The sequence below is a fragment of the Acartia tonsa genome, chromosome 13 (genome assembly GCF_053477335.1).
Source record: "Acartia tonsa isolate MP-2025a chromosome 13, ASM5347733v1, whole genome shotgun sequence".
Lineage (NCBI taxonomy): Eukaryota > Metazoa > Arthropoda > Copepoda > Calanoida > Acartiidae > Acartia > Acartia tonsa.
In genome coordinates, this window is record NC_137272.1 from 36,185,809 (window position 1) to 36,208,257 (window position 22,449).

The 22,449-nt window shown below is 30.7% G+C and overlaps 1 protein-coding gene across 3 annotated transcripts in view; it reads left to right on the forward strand.

Annotated features, from left to right (window-relative positions):
- Positions 1 to 487: 487 nt before the first annotated feature.
- The window catches only part of LOC145303923 (uncharacterized), a 57,612-nt gene continuing 35,650 nt past the window's right edge, over positions 488 to 22,449 (forward strand). For all 3 annotated transcript variants that reach the window (XR_013873865.1, XR_013873866.1, XM_080145593.1), the window contains exons 1-5: positions 488 to 738; positions 4,958 to 5,101; positions 9,725 to 9,863; positions 13,025 to 13,102; positions 14,858 to 14,914. Coding sequence is in view for 1 of the 3 variants with exons in the window: in XM_080145593.1 (XP_080001719.1) it covers positions 5,013 to 5,101; positions 9,725 to 9,863; positions 13,025 to 13,102; positions 14,858 to 14,914 (363 nt within the window). In the remaining 2 variants the exon portion in view is untranslated. The remainder of the gene's footprint in view (positions 739 to 4,957; positions 5,102 to 9,724; positions 9,864 to 13,024; positions 13,103 to 14,857; positions 14,915 to 22,449) is intronic.

Genomic DNA, 22,449 nt, shown 5'->3' on the forward strand with positions numbered 1-22,449 from the left:
CAGTCAATGTTTTATACTTTTCTTCATAACATATTATAAAATCAATACAAGTGACGTTATCATTATTATAGTATTTGGATTCAACTATTAACTAAATAATGATTGTATATATTCATTATTTTATCTTCAACGTTTTAGCGATCTTAGAAATAAAATATTGGATCATGGAAAGAAAAGGAAATAATGGGTTTCATCGTATTTTTACAGTAGCCTTTCTCCTATTTCTAGCCCCTGTGGGGGGGCTCTAATCCAAGCGGATTAGTGAAACTACAACGTTATTATAGTAAAAGAAGCTGCGCCTCTAGCATCTGCGAGCTGAGAAAGGGTAGGGCAAAGAAATAAAGCCTTAAACTAACATATGACCTTGTGAAGTTTCCCTAAAATGTAAAACCCAATCGGTTTAGTGGTTAGACAGATTAACATTTCTTTTTAAAATGTTCGCTTTGATTTGATAGATATGCTACTACTGGAAATAATTTTTCATTAATTCTATATTTTAATTTCAGAAATTTCATAAAAATGATTTTTAAGAAATAGAGAAAGAGAAAAAATGCGCTAACTAAAATTTAAAAAATGAACCAAACATATGAAACTAAAATTTCATAACAAAAGAGTGATTTTTTTGTGAAAATATGCTTGAAGAAAAAGTGATTTTTTGTGATAAATGGTAAAGTGACCTTAGGTTAAAATTGTTCAAGGATAAGCCCACAGAAACCCAAGACTAATTAGTTTTCAAACAGGAAAAATTTTCATGTCACACGGCCCGTCGTTGATTAGCTAATTTTAACAAGAATGACTATATCCATATAACATTTTTTAGTAGCGAAGCTACAATATAATTTACTTTTTCTGTACGTCTGTCTGTAACCCTATGATTTCAAATCTAACTTTTAGGGCTGCTATTTCAGATATACATCTAACATTTTTAAGATTCCCTGTATATAATTTACTTATTCCGTCGAACTGTCAGGTATACTTTAATAGACATAGATACTTATTTGTATAAAGATATCGTGATTTTTAAGATATATCTCATTCTCATATTCTCTCTTTTTTATGACAACTGAGGTGGATTCTTAAAAAAATTTGCCCAACTAATCGCTGAGTGGGGCAAAATTGTTTTCGTAAAAAAATTCTCCAAAATCACATAAAAAATCTACAAAAATTAAATAAAATCTTATGTTAATAACCCTTCTATGATTTTGTTTAATTTTTGTAGATTTTTAATGTGATTTTGGTGGATTTTTCACGAAAACAAATTTGGCCTACTAAGCGATTAGTGGGGCATTTTTTTTTAAGAATCCACCTCTGATCATAAGCTAAATAACTCACTTTGTCCGTCTGTTCATCCATAATATTTTGTGAATAGCTTCTTATGGATTTTGTCATCCTTGCTATTAGTAACAAATTAAGAATAGCTACAAGTATAATAGGACGTACAGATTCTAATTATAGAAAAGCTTAACTCGTCTGAATAATGATAGTTTTTCCCCATAGGCGAGCAATTAAGAGAGGTTAATATGATAATTATTTGCTATTTCATTCAACTTGAAATTATTATTTCCGTAAGTGAACGCGGCTGTGGTATTTACTTTTAAAAGCCGAGCTACTCCAAAATATGGCTTGAAAATTACATGTAATACGTAAATATTTTCTTAATAATAGACGGACTTCTGAACATTAATGTTAAGGGGGGATTCGGATGTGCCACTTTTTGAAACCAAAACTAAAAGTCAAAGGAACTCAACTAAAAAAAGAGTTACAGGTCTGAGATTTTGCATGGTAGTTGCTTTATAGGGTTACAATATGGAACAGTGAAGAAACGGCGGCAGTGAAGAAAACCGCCGAGAAATTGCAAAAAAAAATTTCGGCGGGAAACGGCGGTTTTCGGCGGTTGCGCCGCCGTTTCTTCACAGTTCCAAATTGTACCCCTTTAAAGCAACTGCCATGCAAAATCCCAGACCTGTAACTCTTTTTTTAGTTGAGTTCCTTTGACTTTTAGTTTTGGTTTCAAAAAGTTCCTTTGTTGACTTTTAATTTTGGTTTCAAAAAGTGGCACATCCGCCTCCCCCCTTTTTATATTAAAACTTATTTATATGTTTCTTAATAATTTATTTTAACTTAAATAACGTATACAATAACACGTATGATATGAATGTTTTTCTTATCTTTCATTATTAGTAGAGCAGTTACTCTTTAATCAGCTTCTTCAATTTGATAATTTGGTATTTACCCGGCTGTTATTTACGATAGGCGTCTTAATTATGTCCTGAGGATTCCCCAATTATTCATAAATCAGAATTAATAACTACTTTTTAATTCACTTTTTATGTTACTAGCTTATGCGCCCTTAGGATCTAAGGGCTTTTTATTCAAAGGGTTAAGTAAGAAAGGTGCTTAAATTTAGGCTTAAACCATATCGGAATCTAAGTTCATTGCTTATTAAATCTTAAGCTTCATACAAAAAACCTTATTTTTACTTTTAGGATATGATATGTTTGTGTTATTGCTTATGTTTACACACTGCGCTTCTATTCGACAGTATTAACCTTGTTTAATGTGTTTAATATTTATATACTTCTTAATTAGTAGTGGTTTCTACCTAGCTTCTAGAGGCTGAGAGAGTTAAATCCTCCCAATTTATAGGAATAATTTCAATAATTCTTAAGGCATTTTCAATTTTGAAGGTTGTTTCTCCACGGAAAAATATACTAAAACCATCAGGGAACAAATAAAGAGATTCCCAAAATGCAGATGCCAATTTGTTTGGCAGTTAATTAGGTCTTTAACTTCATGTAAACAAATACTTTTTTTCAGATCATAGGGAGGGAGAGGACATTAGTCTGATTATGACACTATTCCCCAAAGTTTTTTACTAACATTTCCATATTCGTTGGCTCAACAACTTTGGGGACTTAAAGGGATAGTTTCACGAAGTGCATTTAAAAAAAATAGTGAACTGTAAGTTTTTTCTATCCTTATAATAAAGTAACAGGATGTTTGTGTGTTTGTGTGTTTGTATGTTTGTACCGAAGGATCTCGCTAACCGCTGAACCGATCGGGTTCTCCTCAACAGGTTAGATTCTCATATGTCCCGGGAAGGTTTATAACCATTTTGGGGGAGGGTACCACCACCCTCCCTAGAGAAATTAAATTTTTTTAAAATTTCTCGATCTTAGAAAGAGAGTTCAACGAAAATAAACGTCAAACGCAAAATAGCCATATTTTAAACATAAAAAAAAACATTTAAAGTGCTACTAGAGGCCTCTAGGGGCATAGCCGCTAGTTTTAAATAACGTAGTAGTGCATATTATAAAGTTATTGATTAAAATTAAGAGATTTTACCAGGGATTTTCCTTAAAAAATGAGTTTTACATTTTTATTTTCAACTTTGTTGCGTGTTATATATGGCAAAAACTTTTTTGTCATAAATACAACTTTAGATAGCATTTATTACCTAGTTAATAGAACTTTAAACTTTTTATACAACAAAATACACATAACAACAAAGAATGACCAATAAAATATTCAGTATGGTACTTAGAGTAGTGATCTTTTTATATGTCTTAGTAGAATATATTAGGCATTTGATAGATATGATTGTGATAAAGAATTTTAAAATTGACCTGACCAAACTTTTTTTATTTGACAATATGTAAAAGAGTTAGTGATTTGCAATATAAATTACATGAGAATGGTCTTTTTATGTATATATATGTTGTATGGTTAGTTGGTATTTCCGCGTGAGATAATGTGTATATTGTAAGTAAACCGGACGGTTTTCTTAATTTTTTTAAAAAGAATCTATAGAAAACCTGTCCTATAGTGAACCGGACGTTATTTTTTATGTTTTTTTAAGTAATTTGTCCCAAGGGGAACCCCTGTTCAATTTTTTTATAACTCTTGTGAAATATGTGGAAAAAGATTATCTAAAATTGGTGTTTTGGCTATACATATTTGGAAAAAAATAGACCATTCTCATGTAATTTATGTGGCAAATCTCTTTAACTTTTTTCGATATTGTCAAATAAAAAAAGTTTGGTCTGGTCAATGTTAAAAATTCTTTAACATATAATCATATCTATCCAATGCCTAATATATTCTACTAAGACATATAAAAGTTCACTACTCTAAGTACCCCAACTCTTTTAATACACTTCATAGAACTATCCCTTTAAATTTTATTTGTTTGGTTCATAAAAGAGTGTTCAAAGGTTTTAAAGACTAATTTTATTCTACAGAAGGGGTAATTTTATTTATCGGTCTTGGGGGATGTAATTGTACATCAATTTATCAGTCATTGTCTTATCCCTTTAGATCCCTAAAAAATCGACTGAAAGCCTCCAATCCCCCTGTTCTTAAAAACTTTTTTTATTACTTATTTTTTACTATAGAGGAAAGTCTACAAAAAAATCCGTAATGGCTTACTAATTAATTTCTTATCTTTTTTACATGTAATTGTACCTACATTGTTATTTACGCACGTTTTTGTTTCAGTTCAGTTTTACACTTTTTAGTGAATATTAAATTATTGAAAAAAGAGTGAGATATCATTATTAGGACAAAGTTTATTGTTTAGTCATACTCTTCTTTATTTAGGAAATACTGATAAGTGTTATTTTTGATTTACTAAAAAATGTTTTCCTTAAAACGAAATTATATTACTTTAGGCCAGGGATATAACATCTAAAGATAAATTAATTTCTCGTATTAATTCGAAACATATTGATATCTGGTGGATTAGAACCGGTTCTCATCCATACAAAAAAATTATGTCAAGCATCGTATTATGTATATCCAGTTTTCTACAAATATAAAAATGTACAATCATAAGATTAACACTAGTTATTAGCCCGTGTCTTTGGTAATGATGATTATATCCTTAATCATTAAAGTTTTTTTTACAGGATTTTTTTGCAATTTTTTGTGACATGAAAATCAATAAAATAAAATTAAAAGGATGCTTAGCTGATATTACGCTGTAACCGGTATAAAAACCATAACGGTTGAGAATGTTTGGTTGTAACGGTATATCTGGCCGGTACCGCCGGTCACTGTTCGCCTTCACCGCCTGGACGCTCCTTTGCTGGTACATTTTCAGGTAAACATCGCTTCTGTTAGTTTTACCCTCTTCTAAAAATAGTCAAGAACTTTAACTGTTAGCTTCCTCGAAAAGTAAAACCAAATAGGTACATCGCATAAAGAGGAGGATAGAACAACCAAACTGTTTCATTATTATTATTTCAAACAAGCATAACATGGTGAAAATATGAATCCGTAGCTATTATTACCTAAGTACAGAATAAAGATGAAACATTTCGTTCAATAACGCAATCAATAACTCATTTTTAAATTTACCAAATCTAAATGCGTGAATTATGATGTGGGATTTTACAGTCTTTTAAATCGCCAATTTTCACTTTATAATCATCTTTGCGCCAAGGCTTCTAGAGGCCTCGAGGGGGTACATGAGGGAAGGAAAGGCAAGTTTTTCCTCTATTTTTGATTTTTTTGAGGGTTGGGGGCGATTTTCTTGAGTGGTGGTGGTGGTGGGAACCTTATCGGTCCCATGTTTAGCGAGATCCTTCGGTAACTTTATACACACAGACAGACAAAAAGATATCCTGCTATTTTTATCATAGGACAATGAACAGTAATACAGAGATGAAAAAATAAGAAATAAACAGAGAAATTTTGAATCTAGATTTATTAAATGCCGCACCGTCTATGAACCATCCTATTAACTTGAATTGATATAAGTGCCGGGTTATTGATAGTCCAATGGGTAATAAAAAGATTTTGCCAAAACTGGTCTTTGGTAAATTACCCTAAATTAAGATGTAGTAAAGTATGGTTTTTCCATACTTAAATTTTTAAACCTAGTTTAATCAGGGAGCGAGAGATCAATAGTAGTAAAATTAACTCCCATCCAATTATTATACACAAATTCTGCCCTTGATAAAAAAATATTTGAGAGAAGATGGGGTTGTAGATTAATTTAACTGCTATTGTCCTCTCCCTTCCTGAGTTTTACCCAACTACATACAATTTTAATGTATGTAAGTAAGTGTTTTATCAAAACAAACGATTTTACATTTTAGCTAATCTTTTTATGTCTAATGGCCATCAGAATAATATAATAGAGCTAAGATGTTAATATGTCTGACCATTAAAATTATTAGGCTTTTCTATTTGAAGACCTAGACAAGTTTTTATTCATTTTATCTATCTTTCTTTAACATATAACCAAAGACTCTTAAATATTTGCTGGATTGTTGGCAAACTTTTGATGTTATCTACTACTTGAGTCTTTTGAATTTATGCATGAAACTTGAAACTTTAATTTACAGCGTGCATATAAACCAGCAAAGATATTTGAATTTATATTAGCAAGCATTTGCTGTGTAATTGATTTATTGTTGAGTAGGTTAAGACATAATTGTATAACCCCTAGGGCCGGCGTATGCTCAACTTTCAAGCACATTATTCCTTCACCCACGTCTAGTTTGGCATTTGTTGTTTTATCTTTATGTAAGTCTGTCGATTTGGTTCTCCTAATAATGCAATCCACATCATGGAACTTGGCAGGTTTTTCCAGGGAGTAAGGGAGGGGACAATGGGCAATTAATTCAATTTAAGAGGGTTCGCTGAAAAGCAACGAAAACCAGATTTTTCAAGAAAATTTTACCAAAATTGTAAGGGGATCATGGTAACCTAATTTAGAACAAAATTAGTTCTAAGAAAAAAATCATTTACTTGAAAATTAAATTATCAACACATCACAATGTAGTAAACATTCTGTAATTAATCACTAGAAAAATCTTGTTTAAACCACCCTCAACCCTTCTAATATATTTATAACTGACCCCAAAATTCAAGCGGTTCTTAGATTATTTAATACATAAATATCACAGTAGAGTTTCTATACATGAAAAGACATTTTCTTGGGAAAAAATATTTGTCAAAACCAGCGATAAATAACAAACTTTTCTTTCTGCATATTCAAAACTAGCTCAGCTAGTTAGCGGGGCATTGATGCGCAAGTCCCCAAAATCAGTAAGAATCTGCTGTATTCGTGCACATTCCCTTTAAGCCAGTCCCCAAAGTCTGAGACTCGTAAAAATTGAATATTCGATCCATTGTCCCCTCCCTTACTCCCTGGGTTTTTCTCTAATTTTTGGGAGAGTAAACCCATGCAAGATGAAGACTAATATAAACAGACAGCTTACCTCCCACCCCCCAAAAAAAATTGAAAAGAATTATCGGTGATATACAACTGTAATGAAAATGAAAGGAAGTTTTAGGAAGTCCAACTAAGAAAAGCCTAACGAATTAAGCCGTTACTAAGATAAATTGCGTCATACAGACAGACATATAAGTTCTTTTGCATCTTTTAAATATGTATTTAAGTAAGAACACCCTAATTTTCTCTGCTTCAGAAATTGAGAAATACTCTTGCATTCCGCCAGTTTCTTTAATATTTATTCTTGCACAGCTACTTTGTAGTCTTGTAATTGCGGCTATGCTCCTAGTGGCCTCTAGGGGCACTTTAGATTGTACCCTCCCCCCGAAATAGTTATAAACCTTCCCAAGGACCTATGAATAGCAAGCTACAGTGTGAAGAAGAACTATATCTGTCCAGCGGTTGGAGAGAGATACTTCGGTACAGATAGACACAGATAAACTTTATATTAGTTTGGTCAACATTTAACATATCCTATTATCTCAAAGAAGGACTTTTAAAAAGCCACAAATAGGCCTTTATTAGGAGTTATAGCCATTTCAAAGATCATTTGCTTTAAATCCACTAAAACCACATTTAAATTCTAGAATCTAAAAATGGTAGGGGAGGTCAGAAAAAAGCCTAAAACCATCCCAAGACTTGAATATAAAAATAAAAAATCCATAAACCAACACTGAACCTTTCAAAGAAAAGTTGTAACGAAATCTTAAGCAGAAGCGACAAACAAAAAACCTTACAACTTTATATTATTAGATTTGTTGTTTTACAATTAATAAATATGACTTTTACTAATGTATAAGAAAGTAGTAATTTTCTTTAAACCTGTCTTTTTACACGCCAATAAACTTTTTAATGTTTGACCTTTACCATGAGGGACCATTAAAAAGTGTTTGTTATGCCTATTTTAACATCTCATGAATTTTAATAAAATAAGCATATATACCTAACAATGCTATAGAAAATTTGTATAATTTTCTAAATTTTTTTTTGTTTCTATAACAATTGCAGCAAAATAAATAAAAGAATAAGATAGGTATACAAACGTCACTCGTCTGATAAGTAGCCATCTTTATATTAAAGTAACAGGATGTATGTGTGTGTGTATTGAGGGATCTAGCTAACCACTGAACCAATATTGTCCTAGGGAGGCTTTTGGGGGAGCGTATCATCACCATCTCTCGCCCAAGACAAAATGTCACCTTTCCGGCCCTTTTTTTAAAACTAAAAATGAAAGTGGAAGATTGTTTCCCCTTTCAACCTGTAGACCTCTAGGGGCGTAGCCATTAGTAATTAATATCTGATTTTTTTTATTCTTCAGAACTTGGGAAAACTATTTCTTTGCTTGATACATGTAAATTTTTGAATAGAATATTAATCAGAGATTTTTTACGAAATTAATTTTTTTTATATAAACACATCTGTACAATGTACATGTCTACATGTCTCAGTTTTTTTTACTGTTGATTAGTATCGCAGTTACTCTATACTTGTGGCATTTCTGAAGACGTTGAAAAGTAAATCTTATATACCTACGTTAATTAATAGCTTAGAATAGAAAAAAGAGCAGATTGTCTGCAATTGTTTGTGTGTCAGCTTATAAGACCTATTAATAAACGTTGTTATCAACCCAGTAATATAAAATTTGCATATGTCTAAAAAAAATACGTATAAAGTAGGTATTTTTTCACGTATTTTTGTATGGTGCTAGATGATTTTGTATTATTGGAAATTCTAGGTTATTTATGATGTGGGATCAGCCCATTGGTTGATGGTTGGTTTTAAATTTTAATAATTATTCATTTTTAAGTTTTTATGAATAGTTATCCTTGTTAATTAGATTCATTGCTTGTTAGTTGGTAAAAAAAAATGTGATTGGATTATCAAAAGAAAAACCTTTTTAGAATTTGTTCTATCTATATCTTTTCATTTAGAATATATACATATATCTGTCTATCTATATTGTCAGAACCCGAGACAGCTAGCCAGACAGTGAACCTGGAAAGCAGAGGGTTTTCTTTATAGATATTTGATTATCTATCCATCTAATCTATCTGTCTATCTAGATTGCCAGAACCCGAGACAGCTAGCCAGACAGTGAACCTGGAAAGCAAAGGGCTTTCTCTCTAGATATCTGATTATCTATCTATCTAATTATCTATCTAGATTGCCAGAACCCGAGACAGCTAGCCAGACAGTGAGCCTGGAAAGCAAAGGGCTTTCTCTCTAGATATCTGATTATCTATACATCTAATCTATCTATCTATCTATCTAGATTGCCAGAACCCGAGACAGCTAGCCAGACAGTGAACCAGCAAAGCAAAGGGCTTTCTCTCTAGATATCTGATTATCTATCCATCTAATTATCTATCTAGATTGCCAGAACCCGAGACAGCTAGCCAGACAGTGAACCTGGAAAGCAAAGGGCTTTCTCTCTAGATATCTGATTATCTATACATCTAATCTATCTATCTATCTATCTAGATTGCCAGAACCCGAGACAGCTAGCCAGACAGTGAACCTGCAAAGCAGAGAGCTTCTATTACTACAGCAACACCAGCAAAGAATTCCAATTGATAATACGACAGTGTCAGCCTTGCAAAGCACCACTGAAACAACTGAGGTAAACATTTTCTGCTTGAAAAAAAAATTATGGTCGCTGCTCGCCGGTAAGGCATAATTGTTATTGTAAAAAATCCTCTAAAATCACATCAAAAATCTACAAAAATTAAACAAAACATTAGGTATGTCAATATACCTATTCTGGTTTTATTTAATTTTTGTAGATTTTATATGTACTTACAAAAACAATTTTGCCTCACCAGCGAGCAGCGACCCTAATTTAGATTCTACCTCAGTTCAATAGAAAAAACAGATGCTTGGGGTGCATCCGCTAGTTATTAGAGGTGTACACAAAACTAAGTTAGTTTAAAAAAAATACTTTTTACTACTAAGTACAAAAGCATAATGTGTTGCCTAGTTCTTAAAATGGCAGGTGTCTAATTTCAGTGATTTATTGAAACTTATTTGATTAGGTATTTTAACAATGCAAGTACACGTATTTTTTCTCATGATTATACTTTGTTGCTATTTTATTTACTCTAATTAGCTGCAAGCTTTAGCTATTTTGGTTTTCGTATTCATTTTATTAGCAAAATTGCTCTACAAGCCTTTCAATTAATTGCGAAGTTTAATACAAAAGAAGTTGTATCAACTTTTTTGCTTTTTATTTAAGATAGCTAGCCGGTCCTTTCAGTAAGTAGTAGATGTAAAATTTTTCATAGAATTCAGATATGCAATCGGTTTTTTTGTAGACCTCTTATTTTTTAAGTAATTTAAGTTTTTTTTAAAAATAATTAAGTCGGTTTTAAGGTACTAAAACGCAACAAAATAAAAGAAGAAAATAGCCAGTATAAACAAAAATAGTAAGATCTTTAATTTGACACCTTACTTTTAAAATTATGTTGAGTAATTGTTGAAAAAATCTATTTTTTTAACCTCGGTTTAATCAAAACATTAAACCTAAATATTTTCTCATACAGACATAAAAAATATGGGTTCATATATACCATTAGAATGAGAAAAATAATATGAATCCATTGTAAGCAAAATTGAAAAAGTTTAAAAAAATTGTAATAAAAAATAGAAAAAATAAAAAAGTTATTTTAAGAATTGTAACTACTAAACTAGCCAATCACAAATCGCAAAAATTGACGAATTGGGAAGCTTAATCTATAAAATTAACCTATAGAATTGCCAGAAAAAAAGGAGAACGTTCATACAATATATACAATAGATACTACAATAAATATAGTGATATTAAAGAACATGTAAAGAATGAAAAATTATGAACAAATATGCATCAGTCTGTTTATAAACTTCAAAACAATGCAGTTAAAAATACATTATTGTTTCTTGTGTTTAAAAAATATCTGCTACATTGCATTGTCTTTTGTTTAGGTTTTGTTCAGGTTTGGTTCAAGCTAACCCTTTAAAGCCGAAAATTATGATTCTTAAAATAAACTTATTTTTTTTATTATAGTTTTATAAAACTTTTTCAATTTTGCTTAGAATAGATTCGTAATATTTTTCTGATTCTAAAGGTATATATGAACCCATGTTTTTTATGTCTGTTTGAGAAAATATTTAGGTCTAAAGTTTTTATTAAACCGAGGTTAAAAAAATAGATTTTATCAATAATTACTCAACAGAATTTTAAAAGTAAGGTGTCAAATTAAAGATCTTACTATTTTTGTTCATACTGGCCATTTTCTTCTTTTATTTTGTTGCGTTTTAGTACCTTAAAACCGACTTAAATATTTTTTTTAAAAACTTAAATTACTTAAAAAATAAGAGGTCTACAAAAAAACCGATTGCATATCTGAATTCTATGAAAAATTTTACATCTACTACTTACTGAAAGGACCGGCTAGCTATCTTAAATAAAAAGCAAAAAAGTTGATACAACTTCTTTAAAAACTTCCTAGCATTCTTTTTTCATAACCTTATCTACCTTTATATAGTTATCCAGTAATACATTTACAGGCATGCTAGAAAGCTAAATATACTAAATGAACAAAACATTTTTTGGGGGGGAGGGGGGGGGGACGGGTGGTTATCTTTAGTTCCTGTTGCAATTTTTTTTAATTCGACAAACTAACTAAAATGTTGTAGACATTTTATGCTACTACTGGACATTACTATCTTTGGTAAAATCCTTAGGCTTGTTAAAACGGGGAGAGTACAAATTTGTGCTGTCGTTTTCACATAGCTCATAACGTTAATAAATCATCATTCGATTTATTATCACAGCACAAACTGTCATTTTCTTTAGCATTACTCTAATCTTTACACTTCCCTTTTAATTTATTTTCTATTGTGTCTTTTTTGCGAATATATATAGCCATGAAGATATGACAGCAGTGTATGGACACTTGTACAAAGGGCTAAGAACTGTCATATTTGATTGAACATTACTTATTTAAATGAGCTAAAATAAGATAGAAATAAACTACGGATTTATTCTGTTTCTTAGGGATAAAGGGATAATAAAATAATTTAATAATCATAACAATTCAAGAATTTTAAATACTTCATCAAAAATTAATTTGTCAATCTGTCGACGGTAAGGATATGGGGGGATCACGATTGTGCGGGTTGCTACCAAAGATTTAAGGCCCAATTTATCAGCCTGTTACTTCATTATGCTACTATATAAGATCTGTATCGGGTATTCCTTCTGAAGTTTCCTTTTGTTAATGAGTATCCATTGTAAATTTTATTTTGTTTACATATCCATTTAACCCTGGTTATAAAAATGGTAAAACAATAGCAACCGCATGAAGTAAACCAAAATAAAGAATAAACAATAATAAACATTAATCTTATGCGCTCCAACATTTTTATATTTTTGTAACAATAATATTACTATTTCGCAATTTTTTTAAAATAATGCAAAATGTTTATGTAATGAAAGGAGTAGTTGCACGAAGTTCATTTCAGAAGAAGTTTACCACCAAGCATATATGATTTTGTATTACAATAAATAACAAACAATCAGTCATCACTAGTTGCTTATATCACAAGAATACGATTTTCGAGTCTTGATATTTTTATACTACATGACAAGAAAATTGAATAATAATATAAGCCCTATAAATGTAGTTTAAACTATTAAACAGGAAAAAATATGCAGTTAGCTAAATTCAAGTTTAAATGCATTTCTTGCAACTAACCCTTTAATTAGGAGAGAATAATAAATTTTTCAAGACAAGATTTTTTTAGATCAATGTATTTGAAGCGCAGCCATTTATTGACAGATCAAGAAAATTGAATGAAACCGAGAAGGCAGCTATCTTACAGGTACGATTACAACATTCGGTTATAGTCCCTTTCGTGACAACGCCTCTTAAGGGGCGCTTCGTCCTATTTTCATAGTAGATTTACTCCTATTTCTAGCCCCTACGGGGAAATCACCTAACCTAACATATGTAAAAGAACCTATAAAAATCTACTGTGAAAACACAACGAAACGCCCCTTAAGAGTCGTTGCCACGAAAGGGAACTCTATAATTATGATGTATCCGTTTGTGCATTGCTACTTTGTACAGCTTTTTTTATTTTTTAGCTTTTCTATACTTGAAATTTACACAAAATCAGCCCTTTTACATCAAATAATTTTCTAAAATATTTGATGATTTAAAATTTTTCAATAATGAAAAATATCTGAATATGAGATGTTTTTTATTAAGTATAAAATTGTGTCATTTTTTATTGGGGGTAAGGGGGTTATGCGTTTTTACCTTTATTAATCATTGCCCTATACTTGTGTCTTTGGAGGAAGGTCAAAATCAAAAATTAAATGATTTCCACCCTATATTATATTTATTTTATCAAAGGCCATCTAAAAATCATATTAAATGAAATGGTTTTAAATTTTGTAGAACATTCCATCCATTTTAACTTGTTGTTGTAGGGGAGTGTAGAGGGGTGTAAACAACCCCCTTAAAATTAAATTGGCAAGTCCTATCTTACCCTTTTTTTAATCCCCTGATGTTTTTACACCCCCCTCCTGGTGAATCGCTGTGCTCGCAACTGCATCCATTAAAAATTTTGTCATTTAAAACATAAGATTATTGCACAAGCCAAAAAAATAATTTTTATCAATAACTATTTTTTCTGTTTACTAGCGGCTACGCCCCTAGAGGCCTCTAGTGGCACTTTAAATGTTTTTTTTATATTTAAAATATGTCTATGTTGCGTTTGACGTCTATGTTTGCGTTGAACTCTCTTTTTAAAATCGAGAACGTAAAAAATATTTTGATTTTTTGTGATTTCTCTAGAGAGAGTGGTGGTACCCTCCCCCAAAATAGTTAAAAAACCTTCCCGGGACATATGAGAATCTACCCTGTTAAGGAGAACCCGATCGGTTTAGCGGTTAGCGAGATCCTTCGGTACAGACAAACAAACAGACAAACATGCTGTTACTTTAGTATAAGGATTAAACAGTAAACTGTGTTTTAAAGTACAGTATTTGCTAGCTATTATAGAACAGAATAAAGTAAATTTTAGAACATCTATGAATACACAAAAATACTAGGTATATTATATTAATGTGAACAAACTAAATATTTTTGTTTCAAATAGTAAAGGGAGTTAACATTTTTGTAAACTTTTTACGCCAATCATTCTGTGAAACAAACAAGGATAATAATATCAATAAGTAGCCAAGCACAAAAAACAATTTTAAAATATATATTGTAGATGATTCGTTGTCATAACAAACAAAACAAAGAAGAAGCATGACCAACAGACAGTTGGATAAAACAATATATATGTATAGTAGATGCGCATATGTCACTTATTCTTCACTTAAAATTTCAGCTGTCTTGTCTATAATAGCAGCCATAGCGTTACCGATTGATTGACTGTCGAACAAAATGAAATACAGAGTAGCTTCGCTACTAAAAAAAACAAAGATGAAATCTGTAATCAAATATTTATATTTATTTGCTATTTTTTTAAAATACGTTTTATAGATGAAAATAAAAATTTTAGGCAGTTTTGTCGCGATAAATATAATGATATTTCAATAACTAATATTTTTTACCTTTTTAGGCTCAAATTCCTAACCTTCCCTTGGTCTACTGGTTTGAGAACAAAAATAAAGTCAGAAGGAAATAATCATTTTCATAAGAAAAAAATCTACCAAAAATTATTTCAGAAAATCTATGAATAAAAAAAATTATTTCAAGTAAGTTTAGAAAATTTAAAAACAGATAAATAATTTTGGTCAAACGTTTAAAGAGCACTTTCTTAAATATTGTTATCATTTTGCAGTCCGTCTGTTCAACTTTCTGATCTGATGAGCGTCGCTTTCATGCATACTGGCATTCCTGTTATTTAAAATAACTTTAAATGATACAAAATATATAATGAATTTCTAGAAAATGTTAACTGTTTATGATAAAACAGTAATATTTACTGATACCTTTCGTTGGAAATTTTATTTGTACTCTTTGTACAGGGGTCGTGATGTGATTATCATTACTGGTGCCGTCCCTTAAAGTGTATGGCTAGCATAGACCCCCCCCCCCACTTAAATTTTAAATAATTTGAATTTTTTGAGGGGGGGGGGGGGGAGACTGAGAGACTGAGTTTTTTTTTACTTATCCATGAGTGTGGGCTATAACTCTGCTGGCTCTATACAGTGGCGTAACCCTGCGGGTCGTCTATTATGGGGGAAGGGGTAGTTCTGTGCTCGAATAAGCACTTTGATTAAAACCACCATGATTAATGGTTTTAAAAACTGTCTTGAAATTGTCCATCATAACCGAAAAATACATATAAATCTATGCTAAAGTACAAAAAGTATCATTTGTGAAATCCAACGAAAGGCAACGTTTGAATATTTTGCTAGAGATTTTGGCTAAAATTTATATTTTTCTTTTTAATTGTATGTTATGCTTGATTAGCTTCTTTGAAGGGCTTTTATTGGTGGTGATACATTGTTGTCAATAAACAAAATATTGCTTTATCCCCTCAACCTCTCAAGAACACTTTAAGCGTTTTTAATTTTCATTGGGGTATAGATTTGTTAGAAGTTTTCTAAAAAGACATTCATCTTAAATAACATATAAAAAGCCTAAGTATCTAAAAAAGATTTTTAAAAATGGAGCTAGTGTGAATTTTTCAAATAAATGCATGATAAAGCATTTTTCAGTTTTATACTGGCACCTTTAGCAAAATATTACTCGACTAATGCAATAAGTATTTAAGTAAAGGAACAAAAAGAATATCGTAAGCATGCCCTTCTTATTAACAAAGGTACTCTGTAGGTTTAGTAGCCCTATTTGCTAGTTAGTTTGGTCTAACTACAATTTTTACAAAGCAACATAAGTACAGAATTTGAATTTAGTTAATGTTTTAAAGTTTGTTGGATATTGTTCGTGTTTTTCCATCTAACTCTTGTTTAACTCCTCTACTAATGGGTCTAATTTATTTTGTTTTATATTAGTAACATACAAATAAATTAATAAGAACAAAATATACTTAGTTTATTTCATATTAGTTGCTACGCCCCTGGCTTCTTGAGGCTCTATACTGAAAGATTTAAATATAAGCCTAGCCATATAAAGTTTCTCTAAAAAGGTAGAACTCAATAATTTCAGTAGTTATTGATATCTTAGGCTTCAGACAGAAAAAACCTTACTACTTTATATAATAGGATATATCTATAGAAAGTCTAGGAAGTCGTTATTGCAATATTTAGAAGAACCACAATTAGAATAGTATAAACAACAAGGACATATCACAGAAAAGTAAGGCAACCATAATCATAATTATTGCTTTTATTAATGACTTGAAATAGGAAGTAATGCATATGTAACAACCACAAATAGTAGAAGTTGAAACAAGAATGGTTTGTTTCAAAGCAGCCCTTCTGAAAATAACTAAAGGTTTTCACGTTTTTTTTTTTTATAGGAAAATAATGAAATTATTTGTTTGTTATAAAAAATAAAGGGGAGAGTGGATGTGTAACATTTTGAACCAAACTCCAAAATTTGATATGGCAGTTGCTTTAATATTGTTTGAAATAAAATTGAAGAGAAACGGCCGCGGAACAGCAGCTGCCGCCTGGAAATTACCATATCTATAAATTTTTTTAGCAATAACTCGCTAAATTAGACCTAAAGACTTTTTATTACACTAGCTTAAAATTGCTTAAAACCATGCCAGGACCAATAAAAATTTTACCTTTAATGGAAAACTTAATCGGTTTAGTAGCTTCAAAAGCTACAGACAAAAAACTTTACTACTTTATATAATAGTATGAAGAATTCTTCTTTGATTTTACATTAAAGAACAGAAAAGAAGAAATTTAATAAAAGAGAAGCTTTGAAATAAACAAGAATAATATGCATATTACATATCTGGATGTGTTAAAATTTATGTTTCCTTAAACTAGCTAACATTCATAATATTAATATAATTTATTTGGTATTTATATTAAGAGTGGTTATAGTATTGTTGATATACCTACCTAATATTGCAGTTATTATCAATAAATGATGACCTGAATATTACCTTGTAATACGATAAATCATTTAATTGTATGCTATTTATTCTTTTGTATTTTAAAATCCGCAATTTTTGGGAGAACACGTTTTTTTATTAGTTTCTTACGAATTATACTGACCGTTGTACTATACAAATAGATCCAAATTATATATTAGCTGTGCGTTTCGCTCAAATGAATCAACACCATCTAAACTTGGACTGTCAAACATAGTACTAAGAATATATATTTTAAATGTATTACAGTAATGTAAGAGGCTAGCGCATGCAGAAATTCTGCTGTGATTATATATTAATTAATAATTACAGGTCCTGGAATTAATTTGCATCAGTTTATATCCGCAATAGCACTAGCTCACCTTGAATTAATCAGGGATAAGGAAAAGTTTATTCCAGCATGGCTTTAAATCCGATGCTTTTCTGCTGGATAAAACCAGAGCTGAAAAAAAGTATGGTTCAAGAAAAAGAAATAGAAATCATAGGATTAATCTCTTTCCTTTGTCTTCGGCCACTCCGGTGCCATCGAAAATATATTTTTTAAAGATATTTCCCTATCCTCGGACAACTGTCTAAAAAAATTTACGATAAAACATATGGAAAATTATAAATCCGTCTCTCGCCTCTTGGAGCAAAGACCCCTGAGCAAGACCTCAAAAGATGTTAAATGTAATTAGAAAAAAAAGTTCGAAGTGAACCCAAGCTATCCTTTTTCTTTGGGAGAGGGGGGGGTAGTAGAAGGGTTGTGATGCATTCCATCTCCCGAAAAATACCTTTAATTAAATGAATGACCAATAGGTACATTCCCTGAAAAGTAGATCCCAGTCCTCCGATTATATAATTACTTCAGACTGATGAACGGACGGACATTGTTATCTTTTTGTATTGTAGATTTTTACTTTTGAAATATTTTATTTCATATTCTAAGTAAACATTACACATGGGAAAAATTATTTGGAAATTATTTTGATAAGTGAATAATAATAAGTAAGGGACAAGTTCTTTGGAAAAATGTATGAATCAGAAAATTTTATTAATAAAGGACATAAACTGATTCTTTATATTTTTATCTAAAGTCTGTAAGTTTTTTATGTAATTGAAGAATAATTTATTTGCTATTTACCTGTCCATGGAATTGATTTTAAGTTGAGAACAATATTTTCAACCCTATAAAAGTATTAATTTGAGGGTAGTTTAGCGTAATTTGATAGCATTAATTTATGTATGTAGCCAATATACTTATTTTCATATGCTTTTTTTACAACAAAAATTCATAGACCTTTGCTTAAATGTAAAAAGTATGAAATAACATACAGAATATAGATAGATATATAAAAAAACACTTGTTGATTATTGATATTAATATGTTTTATTTGCTTAAGATATCAATAATTTTATTATGTAAACTAAATTGATTATTATTTATTCATTTTGGTGTCATATTTGATAAAATATCAAAATTTATAACTTGATAATCTTGAGACAAAATTTAAAGAAAATTTACAAAAATCGGAGAATGAAATGTTCAATACTTAATTATGTCCAATTCACATTACAGTTGTGACAATTGAAAACTTAATTGGAATTAGTTTATTAGAGACATACTTTACTTTATTGTTATACATGGTTATATCATTTACAACTAGCAAAATATATTCAAGAAAAGGTTTTGTGGTGTGAAGAAATTCATCAATAAATAGTTGAATTTCTTAGGATAGAGGAAACATTAAGTATATTATATCCTTTTGTCGCTTGTATTATTAGAATGCTTGAAATCCCTTTCTCAGTTTTCTGTACTATGGAGCCAGATTGACTATCTAGATCTAATATATCTAATGTGCTATGGTAATATTAACAAACAACAAACTTATTTCCCACAAAGGCTCTAGCTACTTATAAAAGCGGGAAGTTTGTAAATATTTTACTCAAGACACTAAATCGTTACAATTTTCATGAGAAATACGCATTTTATAAGGCATACAAAACGCTCTAATTTTCGTTCTATTTAACGTAATTTTGTAATTTTTTTTGCTGGTTATTTCATTTTACATATACTTTTATCATTTTATCAAAAAAAAATTTATCTTTTTTCATCATTTTTTGGAGAAATTAATGCTTAAACTAAGGGTATCTTTAAACGCAAAATTGACGCACTTAGAATTAATAATGCGTATTGAGTACAAAGGGGGGATAATTTCAAGACATGCATGTTCCAAAGATATCTTTTTTTTCATAAAATTTTAATGTTTAGTCCACCGGAGATTACCCTGAAAATCATATATCAATTTAGGAAGATAATTTTTGTAGAATAGTTACTGAATTTACAACTTTATGTTCTCTAAAAGTATAGTTAAGATCAAAGGTTTGCAAAAGGTTGGTATAGGGGTTGTTTACACCACCCTTGTAAAATAAAGGGGGATGGATACACCTCCCTAGGTGTCCACCCATGTCCACCCTCTTGACAAGAGCCTACACCCTCAGATACACCCCTCTATAAATTTCAAGGGGGTATAAAGGAAATAAATTTACACCCCTTAAAATAAAGTGGGGTTGGGGGTGTTTAAGGAGGGTGTATTTAAGCAAGTCACTGATTCAGATAATTCTATGCTATCTATTTTTAGGTAAATTAATTACCAGACTTTACTAAAAAAATCTTGCAATATTCTGTACAACTGTACTGTACAACTTTTAATTAGTAAATTGAGACATGAGGAAACTCTCATACATATGTAGGGGGGGGGGGGGAAGTTAATGCAACCATCCCATAATCAATTAATCCAAATTTTGTTATGAAAATTGGCATGTGTAGTCCTTAGTAGGTCTGTTTTTCAAATTTAACAATAAGTTAAGCTTAAGGGGGGGGGGGGGTTAAGGCAAACATCATGTAATCAATGCACAAATGGCACCTAGAATTCGAATTTCATTACAAAACTTGGCATGAGTAATCCTTGGTAGATCTTTTTTCCCAAAATGGAACAAAAAATTGGAAAAGTAATGGCTAAGGGCTGTTTGCTCAGCTGTTTAGCCATTTTTGGGCTATTTTCAGGGCAAATCCAGCAATAATTACGTAGGAATCATCCATTAGGGATAGGTTTTAAGGGGTGTTGAGCTGAAAAATACTACCAAAAATAGTGGCAGCTGGGTAATGGCTTATAAGGATATAAAAATTGAATATTTCCATGGAATTAAACTTTTCTTAATTAACATTATAACTTTATGTCATGGACAAGGACATATTACTAAAAACACTTTTTTAATTTCTAGATTTCGCTGTCATAACAGCTGAAAACTGCCAAAAATGGCTGAGAACAGCTGTCAACAGCTAAAAGTATATATTGTAGATTAAATCATCCCACCATGAAAAAATTTTGAAAAATTTTTTGCCCCCAGTAAAAATGTGGTTGATTTAAGCAAAATAATGACCCATGCTAAATATTTTTTTCTGTGATGCAATAATTGTGACCTTACGAGCACTTCAAAGTTTTTGAAATCTGCAAAAAGAATGTTTTTTTGGTTCTTTTGTGTGATCTCAATTTTAAAGATTTTTACAAAATTTCAATTCTAGTATGTAAATATAAACCTGAAATTTACCAAAAAAATGGAGCAGTCTCAATAATAACATATGAAGGTGTAGCAAGAAATCTGCAAAGTCAAATTCCATTTTTGCAGTTTTTCTTACCTAACTTAAAAAAAAAATTTAATTTTGTTTTTCTTTTAGATGCAGTAACTACTGGACCAGGTAGTTTAAAAATTTTAGCTCAATATATATCAATTTTGCCCACCTTCCAGCACCAAACCCCCCTTTATTGATAAGAAGACCATTAATTTTATTTTATTAATTTTTAAAATACCACAAAAAAATTCATTTGGCAGCTTGCTAATGGCCGCAGCTCAGCTGGGAGCGGCCAAGAGTAGAATGAGTAGATAGGGCTTGTGACGTGTCTCTAGGTAGGTTTTTAACAGTCTGTGTAACAGCCCCAGCTGCCAAATGGATGGACCCCCACTATTTATAGTAGTATTTTTGAGCTCAGTACCAATAAAAACCTACCCCTAGACATGTTACAAGCCCTATATACTCTTCATACTCTTAGCCGCTCCCAGCCATTTTCAGCCAGTTCTAGCAGCTGGTACAAGAAATTTTAAAAATGGATATTTAAAGCAAAAATATGTTTCAAAAAGTTGATTCCTATGCAATTAATGATAGTTTCGCCCTGAATATAGCCCAAAAACAGCTAAATGACTGAGCTGCCAGCTGTTAGCCGTCACTTTTGCAACTTTTTGTTCCATTTTGGGAAAATAGATGTACCAAGGATTACTCATGCCAAGTTTTGTAACAAAATTCGAATTCTAAGTGCAATTTGTGCATTGATTACGAGATGGTTGCATTAAGCCCCCCCCCCCTCAAACTTGAGTTAATTCCTTTAATGATCTTGATAGATATATGTTTATAACTTTTAATATATTTTACAATAGTTTTTAAAGTTAATGTTGAGAGGGAGATATATCCCAATCCTCTTTTTATAAAAAAAATTTTAAAATGTAATAAATTTCTTATGTAAAGTGGGTTTGGTAAAATACTAATAAAATCACCCTTGATTTTAGTTAAAGGGGGCTGTTAAAAGTCATAAGTGGGGTGTCAAAAAATTTAGTTGTTAATAAATTAATGGAATATAACCTGATATTATAAATTTGAAACATATTTTTGATGTACAAAGAGAATAAAGGAACATGTATTACACTTTTCTTCATAGAAGAAATTGAATCATTTTTTATTTGTTTTTTTCAACACAAGGTTATTTGTGTATCTCTTGGTACAAGATACCACCATATTATTAGTTAAATCTAATTTTTTATAAATTAAGTGAATAAGTCTGTTAGACCAAGGGTAGAAACTAAGTAGATAGACAGACAGACGGGCAAGAAGAATTATCAAAGTTTTACTAAAATAGACAATTAATTAAATAAAATCCAATAGAGAACCTGTGAATGATCAGACAGACAGAGGGACAGACAGACAGACAGAGGGATAGGTAAATAGTAACAGAGAGTCTTTGAGGCATTAACAAATTACAATTAGGCTATGCTAGATGATTCATTGAAATCCAAAAGAGAGGCAGTTAGACAGATAGACAGAC